This window comes from Hippocampus bargibanti, linkage group LG04 (genome assembly GCF_051943395.1).
Source record: "Hippocampus bargibanti isolate YZ-2025 linkage group LG04, ASM5194339v1, whole genome shotgun sequence".
NCBI classification, from domain to species: Eukaryota; Metazoa; Chordata; class Actinopteri; order Syngnathiformes; family Syngnathidae; genus Hippocampus; species Hippocampus bargibanti.
Genome location: NC_142737.1, coordinates 10,450,421 through 10,471,140, shown reverse-complemented (window position 1 = coordinate 10,471,140; position 20,720 = coordinate 10,450,421). Strand labels below are relative to the sequence as shown.

Sequence of the window (20,720 nt, the reverse complement as noted above, 5' to 3'; positions counted from 1 at the left end):
AAAACAAAACCTGAACAAATTTGGGTATGGCGCTTCACATCTTTTATGCTGCAAGGCCTGCAGAACTGATTGTGAAGGCGTCCAGGTAGATTTCTGACCCTGGTGACAAATGATGGCTGAAATGTGATAGGTTAAATGCTTAAAGGACAACCGACGTCACTTTTTTGTTTCTTAACTGACATCAGAAAAACGTTTCATAGCATCTAAAATACCCAATATATCGAGTATGATATTTTTATTCAAATGCAAAACACCAATAAAAATGACTTAAAGTGTCCAAAATCTGCAAAAAAATTTGAGCTGCGAATTGGGCATTTTCAGAAAATCCCGCCCCCAGTTTGTGATGTCACGTCAAGATGTCTTGCATTGCATGTGAATCAAAACAATGGCTTCAGATTCGGAGAATATGCTTTCTTGTTACTCATCCAGTTATGAATATGATTCAAATAGTTCTGAAGAGGAAAGCATACATGTTTGCAATCGATTAAATAATTATATGTGCCATTTTGAGGCAACATTGGGGGAAAATCTCTCACCCAAAAAAGAGGCACAAAATGGCGACCTCCATATTTTGTAAATATTAAAACACATAACTGGAAACAGTACAACGGGGGAAAAGCAATAAAAGGAAGCTGAAAGACAATTCGGAATTATTTACTAAGAATTCATGGAGAACATATAATTCACATTAGTCTGTGATTCAGATATTTTGAGGTCAGCAGAGAAGGCCTTGCAGGCCCACCACTGACTGAAAGTGACTTTTATTTACATCTACTGGACAGAATGCAATAACAAAGTAATATGAATCATGACTTGTTAGTTCACTGACTCTCATCCCTTCATCAGCCAACTTCCAGCCAGGCGTGAAGTACAACATCTCCCTGTTCAGTTGCTCCTCAGAGCCGCTGCAGTACTGGCAGGGCTACATGCAAGAACTGCGTAAGTAGGATGAACCCTTTTTGGCCACAGAAGCATCAGTTCTTTTTAAAATGTATTTGAATTTCAAACCACCTTCATATCTTCCCCTCCCCAGCTCCCGCCAGAGCCGTCCCCCACCTGTTCATCAGTCAGCAGGACTCGGACGTTCTCTTGACGTGGGAGGCCACGGCGCAGGCTAGCAGGAGAGGATACATCTTAGGTTACAACATTTACCTCAACGATGATTCCCAGCCCGTGCTACTCGGTACATATTGGCCTCTTCGAACAGTTTTGTGGAGTTTTGAATACGGAAACATTACCACTACATCTTGTGCTCTTTCTTTCCCATCCTGACCATCCTTCCAGCCAATCTGTCGGGAGAAGGAAGCAGGAAGTACACAGTTAAAGGTCTTTCGGAGGGCTCCTATAAATTCACTGTCAAAGCCTACAATTCAGCAGGCGAGGACACTGGTGCCACTATATCCATCACTGTGGAGCAGTTAGGTATGTATTGTATGTATTTGATTTTTCACTTCCTGCAAATATCTCTGGGCAACAATTTCACCTTTGTTCTCTTTCTTCAAGCTGATTGGCTGATCCTGGAAATATTAGCCTCTCTGGGAGCTGTCGCATTATTGCTTTCCATTGTCACCTTCCTTTGTTATAAGAAACGGAAATGGTGAGTCATCTTTCAAGCTGTAGTACCTTTTAATTTAAGCATATGACCTGAATATTGATATCTAAGCATATGAGGTGACCTATTCAATGCGTGTTGTGCATTAACATGTTCCATTTTGTTCTCATCAGGGTGAAGACAGCCTTCTATCCCGACATACCGCAACCCAAATTGAGCGATGACTGGACTAGGTCGCAGGTACGTGTCAGAGTAATGTATGACCGTAATAGCGATTACACCAATACGTTGTAAATCAATGTTTCCCAATGTTTTTTGACCAAATACACAGACTTGTTTCTAAACTACCCCCTATCTGATGCACATATTTGATCATTGATTGAACTCGACAGGGTCCCTTGGATGTGAGGCCATCGCCCCACAATGTGGTCCATGTTGTAGGAAAGCCCGAATTAGACTCCCTGAAAGAAGTATTGGTCGTCATTCCCGAAGAGGATGAGGAGGAAGAGGATCAGATCAGAGGCGAGCCAGTCGACACGGATGAGCCATCATCATTACGCTACTACAACCAAATGATTGACGAGCGACCCATTAGGCCGCGCTACCCAGATTCTTTGGACTCGTCTTCGTCTTCAATGGACTCTGGGCAAACCGATGTGACCTACACAGGAATCCAAACTTCAGGATCATCTCTGGTCTTCCACACAGATCAACAAGGTTCCTCTGAGCTCGAAATGGCTGCCAGTGGAGGTGGTTACCGCCCCCAGAGGCAACCTGCAAATGACAACTCGTGCCCGCTTCCACCGCAGTCCACCCAAGATTCCCAAACTGGTTGCTCCGGAGGCTACAAACCCCAAAGCTCTTGGAATTTGGACTCGCCCGGGGAAGCTGAAGAGCGGGATTGTCTGGCACCGTGCTTGGGCTCGCCCACTTCCGTGGCTTCCACTCAGTTCCTTCTCCCCGACGGCGAGTCAGAGGATCACGGCGGAGAGAAACGTCCGCTCTCTACTTCCGCAGCAGGCTGGTTCACTAACCTGCTGTCCTCTGCAAAACCATGATACCCTCTCATTAGAAGCTGATCGGCCAATCGGTTGGCCTCACCCTTTCTTTTACATTCACTAGTATTGCCAGTGACATTTATCAAACTGCAAAAACCTTCACCCATCATCATCATTTGATGTAGCAGTTTGAAAGCAAGTCAAAAATATGATGTTTGAGAAACAAAAGGAAAACAAACGTGAAGCTGAAATATGATCCCGACTATTTCCTCATATAGTGGCCAGAAGCATGGATTTTCTCATTATTCCATTTGGATGCTGACTGCAGTTGTGAGACCTATTGTGGCTCACTATGATTTCACATATGAGGCGCGCCTGCGTATAAGGCGCAAGGTCTTCTTTTGAAGGCTTTTGGGTGCGCCTTATACACCAGAAAATATGGTAATTGGTCAGTTAAAGTAAAGAGGGGAAAATCCATAATCCTAGTGATGAAAGTAGTTTGTCGTATGATGAATCTAGAAATCGATTGGCTTTTTCTTGACTGGGCATTCAGTGCTGATGTTTTTTCAGAGTTGCAGTTTTCGTTTTTTTCTTTTGTTTCTTTTTGTTTTTTTTTACCCGTTGTGATGTGAGTTTCGAAACACTAAGAAAAGGAAACATTATTTCACAACTAAACATTTCCCTAAGTATTTGTTGAAACAACAAAAGTAAGACTTATTTTTATGTTTTTGTATGAACGGAACGTGTTCCTTAATTGTGGAATTGTGGAATCATGAGATGATGTCCTATGCACTTTGAATCAGTCATTGTTTTACACACAATCAGAAGGTGATGCATTTTACTCTCTGGAATTGTCTGGATGATGACACGGATGATATAAGCTAGAATGTATTCAATGCCATGTACTGAACAAATGCTATCTTGTTACTTTTAATTGTTTACAATCGTCTTGTTTAATCGAGTTGTTTTGTAAATATTTCACAGGCCAGTTTTTTTTTCTTTAACGCCACTTGTAGTATCTCTAGTCAGCAACTTTACATTGAACTAATTAACTGCCAGACGATGTGCAAATATATGTCCACTCCAGTGCCAGGGTTTTTGTCATTTTCACTCAAATTGCAGGACCCACATAATACGGAGTTTTAGGACTACCGGTACATAAATATTCAATGCAGCGTAAGAAAATTTAGATTCTGTTTTTTCATCAAAAAAACATTAATTCCTAAGTTATATGGGTCTGGAGTTATCTGAGGTTTAAGTGGGGGCGGCTGTACAAAAGGCAAATGCTGCCCCTGCGTTGGAGGGAAAAACATTGCCTGAGGTTTGACGGGAGCTTGATCCGCATCCCCCTCCACAAGAAAAAACAAAACCTGAACAAATTTGGGTATGGCGCTTCACATCATGCTTTTCAATTCCCGAATAAATTTGGGAATGGCAATGAATGAGTTGAATATTGAGAATACAATACATCTTTATTTATATTGTAACTTAGGGAGTCAATCATAGTGTTGGAGTTCACTATATGATTGTAATGCTTCCAGTCTTTTGCACCACGTCACCTTTCACAGATTGCCTTGCCACTCAATTACATTTGACCCATTCTGTAAAAGCATGTGGTTGTATTTCCCTTTGGAGAGCTTTGCCATCTTGATATTTCATGTGATGATACCTTTCCATAGCTGATGTCATACTTTATTAATCATACATTTGCGTAGATGTAAGGTAGGAAATAATGCTAATTTCCAAGTCAAGTTTCTCGGTGTCTACAGCTGACAAGCTTGAAGTAAAACTACTGTGACAGGAATGGTGACAAAATAATGTGGGTAGAACTGGATAACTTTGCTGGTCTATTTCTCAGGTGGTCCTTTCTTTTGACTACAGAGGGAAATATCTTCATTTAGTAATGCTGTTTTTTTAAAGCTATAGATTGACTGGATTCAATACAAAAGCTACAGTGGATTGTCAAATGACTGCCCAAGCCGATATGAGATCAAATGAAACGGAATATATAGTTTTGAGGATTTAAACAAATCTGCACACACACACCCTTTCAAAGCCTCATCTCCGACGAGGCAGGGCATCTTAGATTTTGTTTATTTGTGTTGACAAATAACATTTGATACCTAACAATGTTGTGGATATATATCCCTTTGTTCTCTTAGATAGGAAATGTATATTGTACAATGTAACCAAAGTATCTAACTGTTTGTCATGTATAGTATATAGTGATTGTCTTCCAATGATAGCTTATGCTTAATGTGCTTGCACTGCATTATGCCACATTTCCAGATGCTGATGTGATCTTGAGTAAAGCAGAAAACTGCTTGTGTAGATGATAACAGGGTAGTTTGATGCCACCGTTCTTCCACATTTGTAAATGCATGCTGTATAAGCAAACATTACAAGATCACAGTTCGAGAAGTGATGGCTTGAAAAATAAACTAACACTATTTATTGCTATGCATGGCTTAATGGCTACAGTAAATGTGCATTAATAAATACTCAAATTATTGAAATGCTTTAAATTATATGATGTTTCAGAGAGTATAATTTTCAAGTTTGTTATTCACAAAAATGATTGCAAGGCAGAATAAGCATCTAGAATTTAAAAATCGTGTGATTTTTTTTTTCCTGAACCAATGCTTCATGTTAACACCAAGCTGATATGCTACTCATCAAAAACAATAAAAAAATAAAAATAATTTGTCTGGCTTTTTTTCTGTTTTTTTTTTTGGGTGGGGGTTGCATGCACATGAACAATGGCTGTAAAAACGTAAAATGCATGTCCCTTTTGTCCTGATAGTTTTGCGAATAATGGATACTCGATCAGTGAGAAGGCTTCATTCCATTCTACCGTGTTTTAGGCACATAAATCGACAATGCATCCAGGGACAGGTAGCATCATGCTTCACACTACTCAAATCTGTTGTCATGTATCCATGGTGACAACACTTCTGAATTGCTTTGCTTGTCTTCAGTATTTCATTTAGTCGCGTTTTATTTTTTTATTCCCCCCCCTCATTAAATCATTTCTTTATTAGACGTTATTACAGATTTGTATAAAACGTGGCAGCTTAATTTGTAACTTGAGGTACTTTTTTCCAGACACCGAGATAGTCCAGTTGCCTTGCAAAAATTGTAAAAAGCTAATGTTTATGTGGCATTGACGTTTTGGAATTATTTGAAATACAACTCCCTATGTGCTATGTGCTCAATCTGTTGCTGAATTTATCAAATTTGTTTTCAAGTTGCCATAGCAACACTGATTTTTCGCGTCTGTTTGCTTGGGGTTGACTGACATTAAATGACATCAATGTATTTAGTAGTGTTTTCTGTCTCGTTGGTGGAAGAGTTTCAAACGACCGCTAAAATAAGAAGCAAGAGAAAACCTACTTCGCCAAACTAAAGGGACGAGTGTTCAAAAGTAAAACTATGTCGGACATTTTGTGCAAGTGGCTCAACGAAGAGCTTCGCCTGTCAAAGATTGTCGGTATGTGCGACTTCATGTACGTCTGTGCATTTATGCTAATTCTTACTGTAGGTGACTTTGGCGAAATAAATTAATTTCTCTTCAAATCTTCTGTGTGGAGGAAAATTGATTCGTCCTGTCAGGCGAAAGACTGTTCAAGCGAAATGTCTAACTAAATAATAGCTATACTGTACTGCACATATTATTTTTTTAAGACGGCGTAACTCGATAATTTACAGTACGGTAGAAAGGTTTGTCCATTTTTTTGGTGAACTGATTTATCTAATTGTAGTTTTCAGTCTTTTTTAGCGGGTCTTTAATTTTTGCTGAATCTTTTGTGAATACGTATTTGCATATGTTCATCCTTTTAGAACCAAGGAACTTTGCGAAGGATTTCTCCAATGGTTACCTCATTGGAGAAGTTTTACAAAAATATCAAATGATTACTGATGTCAGTGTATTTATGAAAACAGAGTAAGTTCATTCATGTTTCCTTATTTTTTTTACACCTAACTCTCAAAATTTGTTGCCTATGTTTGTATTTCTCTTCTTTTTTATCTGGAAAATAAATGCCCACAGCACCTCCACCTCCAAACTGAACAATTTCACACGCCTTGAGCCGACTCTCCAACGGCTGGGTATCTCCTTTGACTTGACCTCAGCTCAAGGAGTGATGCAGGAGAAGCCAGGCGCTGCCACACATCTTCTTTATCAGCTCTATGTGTCTCTTGAAAAACAGAGAAAGAGGAAATCCGAAATTATGCAACCTGAATCCCATCATAAGAAAAGTCACAAAATATTCGCTGATGTAAGTGTGATGAGCTTCATTAGTGGAACACCCTATTCAACAGAGTCCTCTACAAAGCAATCGGAATATGTATCCTATCCATGAATTTCTTCTTTGTGTAGCGACTAAATAATGTGGTAAAGAAACACGATGCAGAATTGAAGTTGCAGAAGGTCAATCAAGACGTAGAGAAGAGACGTCCTCAGTTTGATAAGTCAGCCCAGAAGAAAAGTCAACTCAAAGATCAAGATGAGAAGAGGACCACAAACCTGAGGAAGGTGTTGAAGGAAACTCATGGTTGTCTCCCAGTGTCACAGATATTGACGTCAATGGAGTTGAAATAAGAAGTATCACAACATTATTCTGTGTGTTTTGCAGTTTTATCGTCCAAAACACAGCGATGTTATGTCAAGTCAAAACCAGTCCACTGACGTCCACGTGTCAAAACAGCCTCCCTACCCTTCATTGGTCAACATGAGGCGACAGAAACATCAGCAACGTAAAGATCAGCAAGCAGAGGTCACACTCAAATGCAAACGAGTCAGACTTCAAAAAGCTTAAGACCGCTAGAGTTGCTATTGGTTTTAAAAAAATGAAGATAAGACTTGACACTTATCTTAACATTGCTTGTTGGACATATAGTACTGTATAACCAACATCCTCGTGCAAAGATTTCAGACTTGATACTCAAAAACTTTATCCTAATTCATAATATTTCCCCCGCAAAGACATAACCTTGGGCTGAACATTACAGGTCTGTAGTTGATATCAAACTAATATGTTGTGTCTCAATACTTCGGTCCAAGTAGATAGTCCAGGCTGAAATTGCAGAGTTTGAGATAAACAGGAAGAAGCTGACCACTTCAGGCTTGGCTTCCTCTTCAAGGTGAGAGAAACATTATCCATCTATTACTGTGGAATGTTTGTAGTTATCATTGCAGACAGTGATTTGTTATCATAGAGTAAGAAAAATATTAGGAATGTGTTTAATGGTGTGTAGAGAGAATGGACCGTGCGCTGTGAGGATAAGTGGATCAAAAATGGGATGGATAGATGGTTAAACCTCAAATATATTATTGTTGAATGCTTTGTGAACCTCTTTGCTCTCACTAGTGGTCTCGATGTTCCACTTGGAGGTAGCACTCAGGCTAGTGGAGGTGAAAATGAGCTGATGCTCCCGTCCAGCAGCGCGTATATTCAGGAGATTCGCCGGAAGTTGCAGGAAAATGTTGCCGCTTCTGAACAAAGAGAAAAGAGACGAATCAGATGCCTGGTTGAACAGCTCAAAGCCCACGTGGCTCAAGAGGTAGGTCACATCCAGTAAGCTTGATTGAGTCAATTGAGACTGACAAAGGCCATTGGCAAAACATACTTAACTATTTCTTATTTTTAATTTATGTTGGTTTTAAACTCACCTCACTTGATGTCAATGTGGCTTCCCCTCACAACCCCTCTTACAGGAGAGATGGCGAGAAGAACAGCTGGTGAGGTGTCTGACAGGCCAGACTCAGCAAGAGAAGCGTTTGGCAGTGCAGCTACTCCAGATGCGCAAGCAGAAGGACGTGTTCCGACAGAATCGCCTGCTGATAGAACAGCAGTTCCAGCAACAGAGAGAGAAAGAATTCCGAGAAGCTCTAGAAAGAGAAGCAGTGAGTGTCAATGAGAAGCACGTTTTACAATCCTGTACATTTATAGGTTTAATATTTGGCTTTTTCGGAACTGTCACATTCATTCAAAATCACAGTAAATCCTACTGTTCCTTGTGTGTTCTACACACTTGGCCAATAAAGATGATTCTGATTCTGATTCTGATTGTCATGTGACATGTTTGTGATTCAGGCCTTGACCCGTCAAGCTCAGTTGGACCGGGCAGAAGAGATTCAACTGGAGCTGGAATTCTGCAAGAAGATGGCTGCCGAGTGCGCCCGGAATAGATCCAAGAAGCATTTTGAAAACTGTAAGGACATTTTGGAGCAGATTGTGGACTTAGCCACCAAGGTTGGAGAATATCGCATCCTCACCAAGAAGTAAGTTATATGTTTGCATTGCACAAGTTGCATCAGATGTCAATCATAGCATTATTAATAACAGCAATTTGTATAGCATTTTTCAAGATTAAATTCACATCATGCTAAAATAAAGAAATGTTCAATTTGTCCTCCCATACATTTCACCCACCACTTCTTTTGTTGTGCTCTCAACACAGGGTCGAGTGCAATAATAAAAATAACAATATCATGTTGGTTGTATTACAATTGCATTCGCGTTCCTCGCTGGAGCAAACAAAGCAGTAGTGTGATATACATTTTGTTTATATATATATATTTTTTTTTATTTGACTCAGCATGATTCAGACTTGATCTTAGTTTTACTCCCTGGTGCTTTCTACTATCTTTGTTACTGCTTTATTTCCTGGATATGATAGTTGTCTATGTTAAGCGCTTTGTGACAGCTTCAGCTGGTATTAAAGCGTTATATAAATCAATATGTATTGTATTGTATCGTATTGTATTTTGGATTGTATTGACGTTAAGGCTGTACCATTTGCAGTCTGATTCCAGCAAAGGTGATGCGCGAATGGAAGGAATTGCTGTTAAACGGTCTCCCTCTTTACGAGCAGCAGCGGCCCACATCCCCCGACCCAGTTGAGCTGCAGAAACAGGATCTACTCAACAGTCAGGATTATGAAGAATATGCTGTGAGTTATAAACAACAAAAATATCATTGTCATGTTTATGTTTTTGCTCATATTTTTTGATAATTTGAACTCAAAATATCCATGAAATGTAATATTTATTTGACATATTTTGACAGCATTGGAAAATGTTAATGTTTATGTCATGTTTGTCGTCGTATAGAAACCACCTTGAAACAAAAAAATATTTTCCTGCCCCTTCTTTTTCAATTTTCAAACATTTTTGAAAAAGCTGCGGGGTGCCACTCGGGTGGCGCTTAACAGCTATGCATGCCTCCTGAACCATGGGTTTCCGACCCTCGGCCCCAGATTTCGCTGCCTATAGAATGTGACCATACATCAGACCCTTAGTTTTGATTGGACTTTCTTGTGTTGTTACCATCTGATATCTTTTAGAACATGGTGGGAGGATGGACATGGACAGAGGAATCCGGGGAGGCCAGTTCACCAGTTGTGCCGTGCTACAGCGTAATTCTCAGACACGTGTTCTTGAGAATGAGGAACTTGATCCCACCACCGAGCCCATTAGCAATTCCTGGCTACAGGCTCAAGGCGTGTGTCCTGGGCAAATTCTGCTCCGGCAAGACCACCTGCCTGAAGAAGATTGCTGAAGGTACAACATGTCACTTCATCTAAAAGTCCTCATGAACACAAGAATGTGTCATTTCTTTCTTAATAAGCATGTTGCCTTCTCTGTGTAGATCTCAAAATATGTGTCCTATCAGCGGACACACTTGTCGAGGATGCGCTGAAAGCTCACCAAAGTAGAGAGAGGGTGAGGCAAGCTTCACCTCTCAGACCAGACTATATGTTAGAACCTTACCAGTAATCATTAAAAAACATGTGCAGGTCAGAGGTGAAAATGAACAAACTGAGAAAGAAGTAGCCACAATTCTGAATACCGGTGGGTTATTTGTCAAAACACTAACTTAAAGGACAACCAACGTTACTTTTTTGTTTCCTAACTGACATCAGAAAAACGTTTTATAGCATCTAAAATACCCAAAACATGCAGTGTGATATTTTTATTCCAATGCAAAACACCAATAAAAATGACTTAAAGTGTCCAAAATCTGCAAAAAAAATCGATAAAATTGGGCATTTTCAGAAAGTCCTGCCCCCAGTTCGTGACGTCACGCCAAGACGTCTTGCATCGCTGGAGAATCAAAACAATGGCTTCAGATTCTGAGAATATGCTTTCTTGTTACTCATCCGGTTATGAATATGATTCAAATAGTTCTGAAGAGGAAAGCATACATGTTTGCAATCGATTAAAGAATTTATTCCGTGCCATTTTGAGGCAACATTGGAGGGAAATGGATTACCAAAAAAGAGGCAGAAAATGGCAACCGAGCTCCTGTGAGGAATTAATCAGCCCGTTTCCACAGGCTGATGAATTCCTTATATGGAGCTTGGTTCCCCTCTTCTGGATCTTTTTGGTGCAACAGGACGTTTCAGACCAAACAAGCACAGCAAAATGCATTGATGTGATGGAAGGACTGCTACAATGTGTCCTTTTTTTCAGTCAGGGGCGTTCCTTCAGTGACGTCACGAGCGGACTTGTCACCAACTCAAAAACAAGACTTCCGGAATATTCAGCGCGAGTCTTGAAACGTAAAATATAGCTACATGCGGTGGAATCTTAGTAAAATACGCTCAGTAGAAGTCAAACCATTTTACAAATTACGGACACAACTTGTCCGGAGACGTCGGTTGTCCTTTAATCGTCATAATCATGTAATCTGCAACGGGAATTTATCAGTGTTTTTGTTGTCATTTATTTTTCAGATCTGCAACGTAAAGATGAAAGAGCGCGCATCAACGTAAGAAAAGAAATCGTTGGAATTACTCACAAGATATAAGATTTAAATGTCTTTATACAGCCATCCCAAGCGCTCCCTTTCTGTTTATTCTAGTTGTCGATCCGTTCATTGCTGGGAGGTGCTGCTGCAGAAGAGCTGAGCAAAGGCCACGTCATCCCCGATGAACTGTTGGTGGACATTGTAGTGGAGGCTATCAGGTATCACTGCATCAGTGGAAGAATATTCACATGGGAACATTTTGTAAACAACACACACAAAATAAATATTGATAATCATGTGAGCAGCCAAGTTCCATTCGAGTCGGGCTGGATCCTGGATGGCTTTCCAGTCAACATAGATCAGGCCCATCTTCTGGAGACAGCCATCGCCTCGCTCGACATCGGGTATGAAGTAGTGGGCAGGAAGATAGACCTCGCCCTTGATCCAAATCCTCCGTTGCCCCCGCCACCGCCTCCAGCACTGGACTTGGCTGTACTGATGGATATTCCTGATCAGTGTGTTGCCAAGCGGGCGGTCAATTCCCCTGGTATGTTTCAAAAAAATCGGTGAAAGATGGGGTTCTTACTACAGTATTTTGACCTTGTCATGCAGCGAAGTATAGTACAGTACTGTGCAAAGGTTTTAGACAAATACCATTTTAATTGTATTGTTTTGCTATCATAAAAGATGGAATTACAGAACAGAAAGCAGAAATATAAGTTACCCAAATTTTGTGAAGACATTGCCTTGTCCAAGGCAGAACCGATTACAAAAAGTCTAGATAAATAGCTACGCTTTGACCGTTGATCACGGTCTCTGACAAAAAGATGGACATTGAACAAACAAACTCAAATGTGACACTAAAAATGTGTTTTTCACCTACAGTTCAACCAATCTAGCTCTCAGTTAACTCATTCACTGACATTTCCAAATTTATTCGGGAATCGAAAAGCAAGACGTGGACCACCATTCCAGAATTTGTTCGGGTTTTGTTTTTCTTGCAGGCGGTGCGTTTCAAGCTTCGGTCAGACCTCTGGCAATGTTTTTCCCTCCCACCAGGGGGCAGCATTTACCTTTTATACAGCCGCTTTCAATGGTCTGCCGATAACTACAACCAAGTAAGCTCGAAATAAACTTTGTGTCTGATTAAAGAAGAGAATCAAAGGTTTCTTAAGCTGCAATCAATGTTTGTGCAGTCCTAAAACTCAATATTCTGTGGGTCCTGCAATTTGAGTGACGTCTGGCAGTGAATGAGTTAACATGACGCCCGTGCACAGTACTGTAAAGTCAGATATTTTTTTAAACAACTGGATTTCACCACATTGTTCACAATTGTGTGGTATTTCTTTCATGTCAAGATGGAGGAAAACAAACTTCTGGTGCACAAATAAACAACCGATTGTTTGTTGCTCAGATTCCACACAGGTAATATATTATTCGTGTTACTTGATTGGCTATCGCCTCACATCTCCATTCTCGCATCTCCCTTCCAACATACATTCCTTTCTCTTAGGATCGCATCTTTTCAGGATAAATGGATTAAACTTGAAGAATGGTTCGGAAACGCTGGCAGGAAAAGTATTTTGACGCGTGTGAATGCAGATGTAACGATGGAGGAGGTTTATACGACAATGAAAAGCATTCTACAGAAGGCTATAGTAAAAAAACAGGAAGGTAAAAATACATTAATACATTGGGAAACAAACCTTTTTCCCCCTCTGTGCAGAAGAGCATAACTTTTTATGAACAATCATGTTGGCATTTATGATATTTTTTTTCCCCCAAACTGTGGCCCCAGCTCCTAGGTTTCTTCGTATTGAGCAAGTGGTGTTGGACACCACTGCAGTGTCTTCTCCTTCCATGAGCTCTGCTCAAACATCGGCCCTCTCAAATGAAGAATCCAAGTTGAGCGCTACTGAGGGCAAAATCACTTCACTCACCCAATCAGGTACAATGGTCACATTTTTAACTTGTACAGAGACGTTCGAGAGGTTTGCAAAGGTGTGTACATTGTGTATCTTAGTTGTGGTGAAGGGCTGTGCGTACACACCTTGACATCTATCATCTGATTTTTTTGTTTGTTTTCTTGTAAGAGCAGTGGCTCTGTAGATGCACCCTGGTGTACACCACTGTCAATGATTACAAAATTACATGCACAAAATCAGTTCCCAGTAAGAAACACAGTTGTCCATCACAAAATATATAAATCGGATGCTTAATATGGAAAATACATCAACACAAACATCCATGCATCCATTTTCCGGTCCTATTGACCATGACAAGGGTCACGGTAACACAAATATGTAATGGTAATATGCACAGACACACAAACAAAACAATAAGTGAAACATTAACGTTTCAGGAAATGATTGAGCTGGGTATCATACCTGATCTAATGAAAGAGTACATACATTTGACTGAAAATGGTTCAATGTGAGAGGAGGTTCTTGGCTAAAGCCTCTGACAGACCCTGAAGTGACTGGGTATGGATGAGATAAAAAAGTCTTGCGTGTAATGAATTCAGTCCGGTCTTTGGGGTATGACTGGAGTTAGTCTATCCCGGTGTCAGCTGAATTGGAATACAACGCTCATAAAGTTGTTTAAATAAGAGTGGAGTTGAGTAGTGATTCTTGCAGGTGTCATCATGGTTTAATATACTTTCCTTCCAAAGCTGCAGATCCAGCAAGGAAGGTGTCGGCCGACTCAGTGGCCGACGAGGATTTGCACGAAACTCCACCCGCCTCAACCTCACCTATCCCGGGTTCTTCCCGCTGGGTCTATGTAGATGAGCCAATGTCCTCAGTAGGAAACAAGTTGTTATTATCAGCAGACTGTAGCATAGAATAACTCCCTTCCTGTCGTGTTCACCTCTCGTTTTGTTTTCTTCACATCTCCTTTTAGGATAAAGCAAAGTATCTGTGCCAACAGTGGGAGTCAATATGTGATTCTTATGTGAGCAGTGTAAAGGCTGTGATGCAGGAGCTTCGCTTAGAACGTACTGCTATTGACCAACAGTTGTATGATATCAGGTAAATTGAAAGTGTGTTTTCAGCAACTGTAATAATGCATTGAGTCTCAGAGTAGGCTTGGAGTACAGTCCTGCTTTTGGTAGTCAGGCTCTTTGGAGTGGTATCCATAAGTGTCATTGCATTAATGATCACTGATACCTACTACATTACTGAATTTTTATGTTGGTCATTAGGGTTCTATTTAATTTGTGGTAGTACTTGATGTAAAAAGCTTGAAAGTCACTGCACTGGTCCGATCTATCACAAATACATTTTGCTGTAAAAATCACAAAATAATCCCAAACAGATTTTGAATTATTTCTAGGACTGAAGAAAAGGAATGATTATTTTATTTCCATTGAATTTCATTCATTCTAAACCACGTGGCACTTTTCCAGAGAGGAGTTCAAGCAATTCTTACAGCGGCCGGACCTAAAGCAGGAGTTAGTCTCTCAGTGGCAAAAGGACTACAACAGCATACCCGATGATCTGAGAAAAAACGAGGAGACCAAAGCAGAGTTAAATCATCGCCTGGATGTAAGTTAACAAAAAAGCCTAAACATAGAACTGACTTAAGAGTGTAAACTTAAATTTTGTGATCGATGCAAAGGACCTGCGGGAGCATTTGTGGGACATTGTCGACACGCATAAAGAAGATGATGAGACACAAAGGGCTGTGCTCATACATGAGAAATGGTTGGAGGACCACACCACTATCCTTATCAACCATCATTTAAGACTCATACAGGTGGGACCTTTTCATGGACTATTTCATATTTAACGTGGCAACAGATGACAACAGATTTAACAAGACATTTTTCTGAAGCGGTTCCAAGTATTTTAACCCTAGAACAGGAAAACAATATATACCTGGTGGAATGAAATATAACAAATATCCTACCTGACAAGTATGATGAAAGTTATACATTCTCCTTTGACTGTTCTCAATGTCTGTGATTAAAGTTAAAACATTTAGTGCATTACCTCACCCTCCCTTAACTGTTTTTTAATGTTTATTTTAATACCTCAAAAAATATTTGTCTTACATAGGTGGAAATGAACCGTTTTCTGAACACACAAAATATTTTGAGGGACTACTATCTAAATGTGGGTCAACAGGAACATCTGGACTCTATCCCCCTCCTTGACTTTGAAGATATAGGACCTACAAAGGTGTTTATCGACAATCCATTTCCCTATATTTTTTTCTATTGATATTTGTTTATTCATATATGTATTTTTTCTGTATTTTTTAATATATATTTTCATCCAAAATAAAGGTGAATATTTGTGTCAGCTATGCAGAGTTGAATCATGAACATAATGGCTCTCGTGTTGTTTGCATCCAGGTACTTCATGAGCTCTTGATCGCCAAACACGACGATGCTCTCGCAGTCATAAGTAAACTGGTAATGCGGCTTGTTTAAACACGCAATTTAGTAACATCTACGCTTGGCATGGAGTCTTTTTAAACCGCACATTTTGTCCATGCATAGGTGTCAACAGAACCACAGCAGATGGAGCTAAAAGCACAAGAGAACGAGAAAATCCAAGAGAAGGACAAACCCCTGGAAAAGGATAAAGAAAAGGAAAAAGAGAAGGAAAAGGAAAAAGAGAAAGAAAAGGAGAAAGAGAAAGACAATGCGAACAAAAAGAATAAAGACAAAGATAAAAAACAGAAAGGCAATCATCTAAATCAGGATACTGGCTTGTCGCAGATTTTCTACTTTATTTTAATATTACATATTATATTCATCTTGTTTTCAGGTTCTCCATCCCCTCCTCCTGCACCCAGCCCACCACCGGCTGTGGAGACAGGGGAGAAGTCCCCAGAGGATGTTAAAAACGACAAACAGAAACTAATCATGAAGGAATACACAGCCGCTTTGAAGCATGAAGGTATTATTCGCATCATATGCATGAACACATGTTTGTTGACACTGTTCATTCAACATACTTTAACTTGAGGAATTTTGTTAAAAATGCTAGAAACCATGTGTGATTCTATTGGGGTTAAAAGAAAAAAAAAACATATGTGGAGACCTACATATTTTTACTATATTTGTATCCTAAAAAGCAAATCATGCGCTCAGTTTGAACAGCAAAAAATGATATCATCTGAACTCATGGAAATTTTCTTCGTCTTTTAAAAATACCACTCTGAAAACACGTTAGCGTGTCTGTGTGTGTGATTGTGGCTTCCAGAGAATTCATCAAATGTACGAATTAATCTGGTGAAAGGCCATGGGCTGGTACTGGTAAACTCTCTCCAAAGCAGAGCAGAAGTGATCTTTGGCGAGATGCGAGACAGTTTAGAAGCACATTATGTTGCACAAATGAAAAGGTCAGTGTCGCCTTTTTTGTATGACATTGCACAACTTGTAATGTTAATGAAAATGAATGTGTGAACCCTTTTTTTTTAAGTATTGACCAACTTGCAGAGGTGATACGTTACTTCATAGAAACTGCTGCAAAACTTGAAAATGAATTGGTACTTGTAAGTAACAGCTTTTTGTGGTTTTGAATTTATTTTGAAGTGGAGATTCGCATAATGCATAAAAAAATATTGTGGCATTACACCAGCCAATGAACATTTTGTACGCATGTGCCCAGACTGACCCTGATAAATGGATTTTTACCTCATTGAAGGTTTATTTGAGGTCCCATAGAATTTGTATTTGTGTAGACATCCTGGGAGGATAACATTTGGGGGTACTTATGGAGAATAACAATCTCTGGCTTTTTGGTATAGTCCATATTTTCTTGGTTTTAGGAAAGTATTGATTTCTATTTGAATGGAGACTCCCTATTGATTCCAAGCACACCAACACAACTAAGCCCTCCTGCATCGGAGGGTATAACGAGGTCAATGCTGACAGTTCTACAGCTAGACTCGCTGTATCACTGTCTTTGCAATGAGGCTCCAACAGGTAAAACCGTCTGAGCACTGTTGGTTTATGTCCAGCTGTCTCTCCTTTGTCCTTATTCAGTTTTTTAATTCTTCCTCTTTCAACTTTCAGGTGTCATGTCCAGTTCTGAGTTCTTCTATTTGATCAAGGACATCCTCCCTTTCAACACACTTCCCGAACCTTGGGAAAACATGACTGAAACACAGGTATGTTAATTACTTCCAAAATATTCAGTTTGGTAAACAGGTAGGTAAACAGGGTAAACAAGTCACACTGATTTGCTGTGGCGACCATTGAAGGGAAAAGCCGAAAGGAAAAGAAGAAGAAGAAGGTATTGGGGTTACAATTAGGTAAACATGTCAAACAAAATCCAGTGTGCAAATGATAATTAAGGCCTCATTGGTCAAAATATTTTATACAATCGTTGAATTGAACTTAATTATGTAACTAATGATGTGAGTCAACTCTGATGATGCAAGACCCTGTCATGTTTGTCAATCCCCTTCTTGTTTGTAGTTGAACGAGATCATTTCCCTGCTCACTGATGGATACAAACAGATCGACTGGCGTCGATTCCTTCTCAGTGCTGCCATCCCTTGGCCGTTTCCCTCTTTAACACAGCTGCTGCTCCTGCGTAAACATTTCAAGGCAGCAGACGTTGATGACACAGGGTACATCAGCGAGGAACAGTACCTGCAGGTTTGAGGCCCTTTATTTTATTGAAGTGTGATCGCCATTGTGTGCCCATGTTTGATCTTCTTAACCAACTTGCGATGTCGTCTATTTAAAAATGTGTTCCAACCCTTACTTTATTAGCAATAGTTTGGTTGATGTAAAAAAAATCCTTCAAGCTCTTTATTGCTACTTCCGGTTCCAAGTTTACTCTCAAACATAAATCAAACAATCTCTTATCTTTGCCTTTAAGTCTCCCAGCTCAATGCTAAAATGTAGACGGGTTAAGGAGATGCATCTACACGGAAATGCTATACCACTTCTAGAAATTTGAACACAAAAGGTTCAGCAACATACGTATGTAGACCTACACAGGCAAATATTTAGTGTCTGTAAAAAAATATCTACTACTACCACTACTATTGTAGCTTACTAAATCATTTACAGTAGTTTAAAACTCTTCTTTCTTCGTGTCTTCATGACTGCATCATGTCAAATTGCGCACATTAGATGGTCCAGATCATGATGCACGCACTGTTAATTCTTTTCATCATTTTTAATTGTCATTCATGTATTTTTTATAAAGTACAACATTATCAAGTGCTACCTTCCTATCACATTGCAAACATTTTGTTGGGTTTTTGGAGGAGACGTTTCCATTCATTTTAGTTGAGAAAAACTAGTATTTCAGGTGTGTGTTCTGGACCTGTTATTTATTGACTAAGCTACAGTATCATTCAGTTATATTAAGTGTGATAATTTCATTTGACCCTCTGCCACGAAGCGTAAGAGCATGTCATGATTCTCTCTGTCACTCTACGTCACGAGCATAGATACACAAAGATACATAATTTGCACTGAATATAGTCCCTCAATTACTTTTGTGAACTTTAAATGAAATCAAAAGAAGTTAAACTAATTTCTCAGGGATAAATGTGGTCATTGATCTATTCTTTTCCTATCACCAGACTGAGTTGTGGTTTTCCTGTGAGAGGGAACAGTCCGTCTCCGAGGACTCCTGTGAGCCTCTAAATAACCGTGGAGCTAACCTCCGCAAGGTAAAGCACTAGCAAGGTGCCATAACTATTACGACAATAGTTGCTTATGTTTCAAAATGATCTCTATGTTTTTCCTTCTTAGTTCTTTTTCCACCTGTTTTCGGATCACTCTACCACCCCACCTCAACTGGACTACATGGCCATGCTGCTCTGCTTCTCCTCTGATCCCGATCCCAAGCAGGGATTCATTAAAGCATTGAGTATAATGACTGGCCATCATCTCCAATATCCCACCTCAAGTTCTTTTGACTCTGTGAGTTCATTGATGTGGAAGGAAAAAGCAACAATCATCATCAATTGGCGTTCTGCAAAACATTCCAAATTCTTGGCACATGATTTCCTGACGCAAGTCTTGTTGAATCTGCAGACTGATATCAGCTTCGGGGAGACTACGGTGTTCTCTTCCTCGCAGTCTGAAGAAAAGCACAAAGACGAAGTAGACTACACGGCGAGTAGCAAACAAACAGTGTCCATTCCAGCTCTCATATCTGTCATGGGCCCCGAAGTGGGAAAAATGAAAGGTGGTGTCATCCCTCCTTCGGGCTGCTTGAGTCAGGAAGAGAACGTTGAGGTATGCTCGGATAAAAGTACTAGAAATGCTTTAAATTGCAACACGTGCACTCAGTCTGGATTTATCTGTAGAATTTGATAACTTCACCAAATTTAATTTTAATATGAATTTGTCATGTGGGTGTCTCCCAATTTATGGTGTCTGGTATTCTTAGATTTTCCCCTGGTGACATTTTATTTAATTTGCTGATGACAAATGTTTTCAGACCTGTTTCTCCTTGATTTTTCAGCCCCATTATTAACTCATTCACTGCCATTCACAAATTTATTCGGGAATAGAAAATATGACGTAGAACGCCATTCCTGAATTTATTCAGGTTTTTTTTTCCCCTTTTGGGTGCCAATAACGCGCTGGCCATGGCCTCTGGCAATGTTTTTTCCCTTCCACAAGGGGGCACCATTTCCCTTTTTTCCATTGTTAGCGCTTTTGTTCCAGCTTCAGCTGTTAAAGCGCTATATAAACCAATATGTATGAATTGCATTGTATTTTGGACAGCCGCCCTCATTTCAAGCTGATATAACTCAAGACCTATATAATTTTGGAATTAACATTTTTTTCTGATGAAAGAAGAGAGTTTAAAGTTTCTTACGCTGCATGTAATGTTTATTTAGTCCTAAAACGCAATATTCTGTGGGTTCTAGAATTCGAGTGACAATGACAAAAATCCTGGCACTGGAGTGGACACATTTTTGCACGTCGTCTGGCAGTGAATGAGTTAATGATTTTTTTGAGGGCTCCTTGAACATTGTCTGGCGTCACTAAATGTCATTTAACATTGAATAGAACTAACAGTATCTCAACCTTTTCTACCCTGTAGCATCTGATGCAGATATTCGCAGAGCTCGGCTACACTCCAGAAGACGCCATTCCTTTCTCGGTCCTCTATGAGCATCCTTCTTTTCATAACCTGATAGAGATCAATGACCATCACCTGTTTGTCGTAAGTTAAGACTCATGGTAATACTTTCCCAGATACAAACACTCTTAAACACACATTTTTTCACATCACAATTCACAAATTCAAAATACAAACAATTCAGTTCACTTTTCATTCTCTTTCAGAACATTCATAATGTGCTGCAAGCCCATCGGCCACAGGGAGAAGCTGAGCAGTCTCCTAATTGATGACATAATACAACATCTACTTTCTGTCTCTTTGGAGAGAATAAATCGATTATTTCATGAAACAACTAAATTCT

General features: G+C 39.8%; 2 protein-coding genes across 2 annotated transcripts; both read left to right on the top strand.

The window, feature by feature from the left end:
• Positions 1 to 303: 303 nt before the first annotated feature.
• Positions 304 to 5,254, top strand: LOC148898939 (leukemia inhibitory factor receptor-like). Its single transcript, XM_088993947.1, has 6 exons — positions 304 to 939; positions 1,034 to 1,183; positions 1,285 to 1,422; positions 1,504 to 1,597; positions 1,726 to 1,792; positions 1,945 to 5,254. Exons 1-6 carry the CDS (start codon positions 927 to 929, stop codon positions 2,608 to 2,610), a joined length of 1,128 nt encoding a protein of 375 aa, XP_088850073.1. The 5' UTR covers positions 304 to 926; the 3' UTR covers positions 2,611 to 5,254.
• Positions 5,255 to 5,385: 131 nt separating this feature from the next.
• spef2 (sperm flagellar and cilia associated 2) lies at positions 5,386 to 20,716 on the top strand. The gene is made up of 37 exons (XM_088993944.1): positions 5,386 to 6,040; positions 6,391 to 6,493; positions 6,599 to 6,827; positions 6,929 to 7,084; positions 7,185 to 7,325; positions 7,616 to 7,692; positions 7,920 to 8,112; positions 8,267 to 8,455; positions 8,646 to 8,833; positions 9,357 to 9,504; positions 9,898 to 10,114; positions 10,203 to 10,276; positions 10,351 to 10,405; positions 11,290 to 11,324; positions 11,418 to 11,521; positions 11,609 to 11,850; positions 12,662 to 12,728; positions 12,817 to 12,977; positions 13,102 to 13,251; positions 13,975 to 14,105; positions 14,205 to 14,332; positions 14,710 to 14,848; positions 14,922 to 15,059; positions 15,362 to 15,484; positions 15,661 to 15,720; positions 15,808 to 15,994; positions 16,079 to 16,210; positions 16,517 to 16,655; positions 16,736 to 16,808; positions 17,085 to 17,241; positions 17,332 to 17,426; positions 17,737 to 17,919; positions 18,861 to 18,950; positions 19,033 to 19,203; positions 19,318 to 19,521; positions 20,339 to 20,461; positions 20,584 to 20,716. The coding sequence occupies exons 1-37, from the start codon at positions 5,983 to 5,985 to the stop codon at positions 20,644 to 20,646; spliced, it is 4,923 nt and encodes a 1,640-aa protein (XP_088850070.1). The 5' UTR covers positions 5,386 to 5,982; the 3' UTR covers positions 20,647 to 20,716.
• Positions 20,717 to 20,720: the final 4 nt, after the last annotated feature.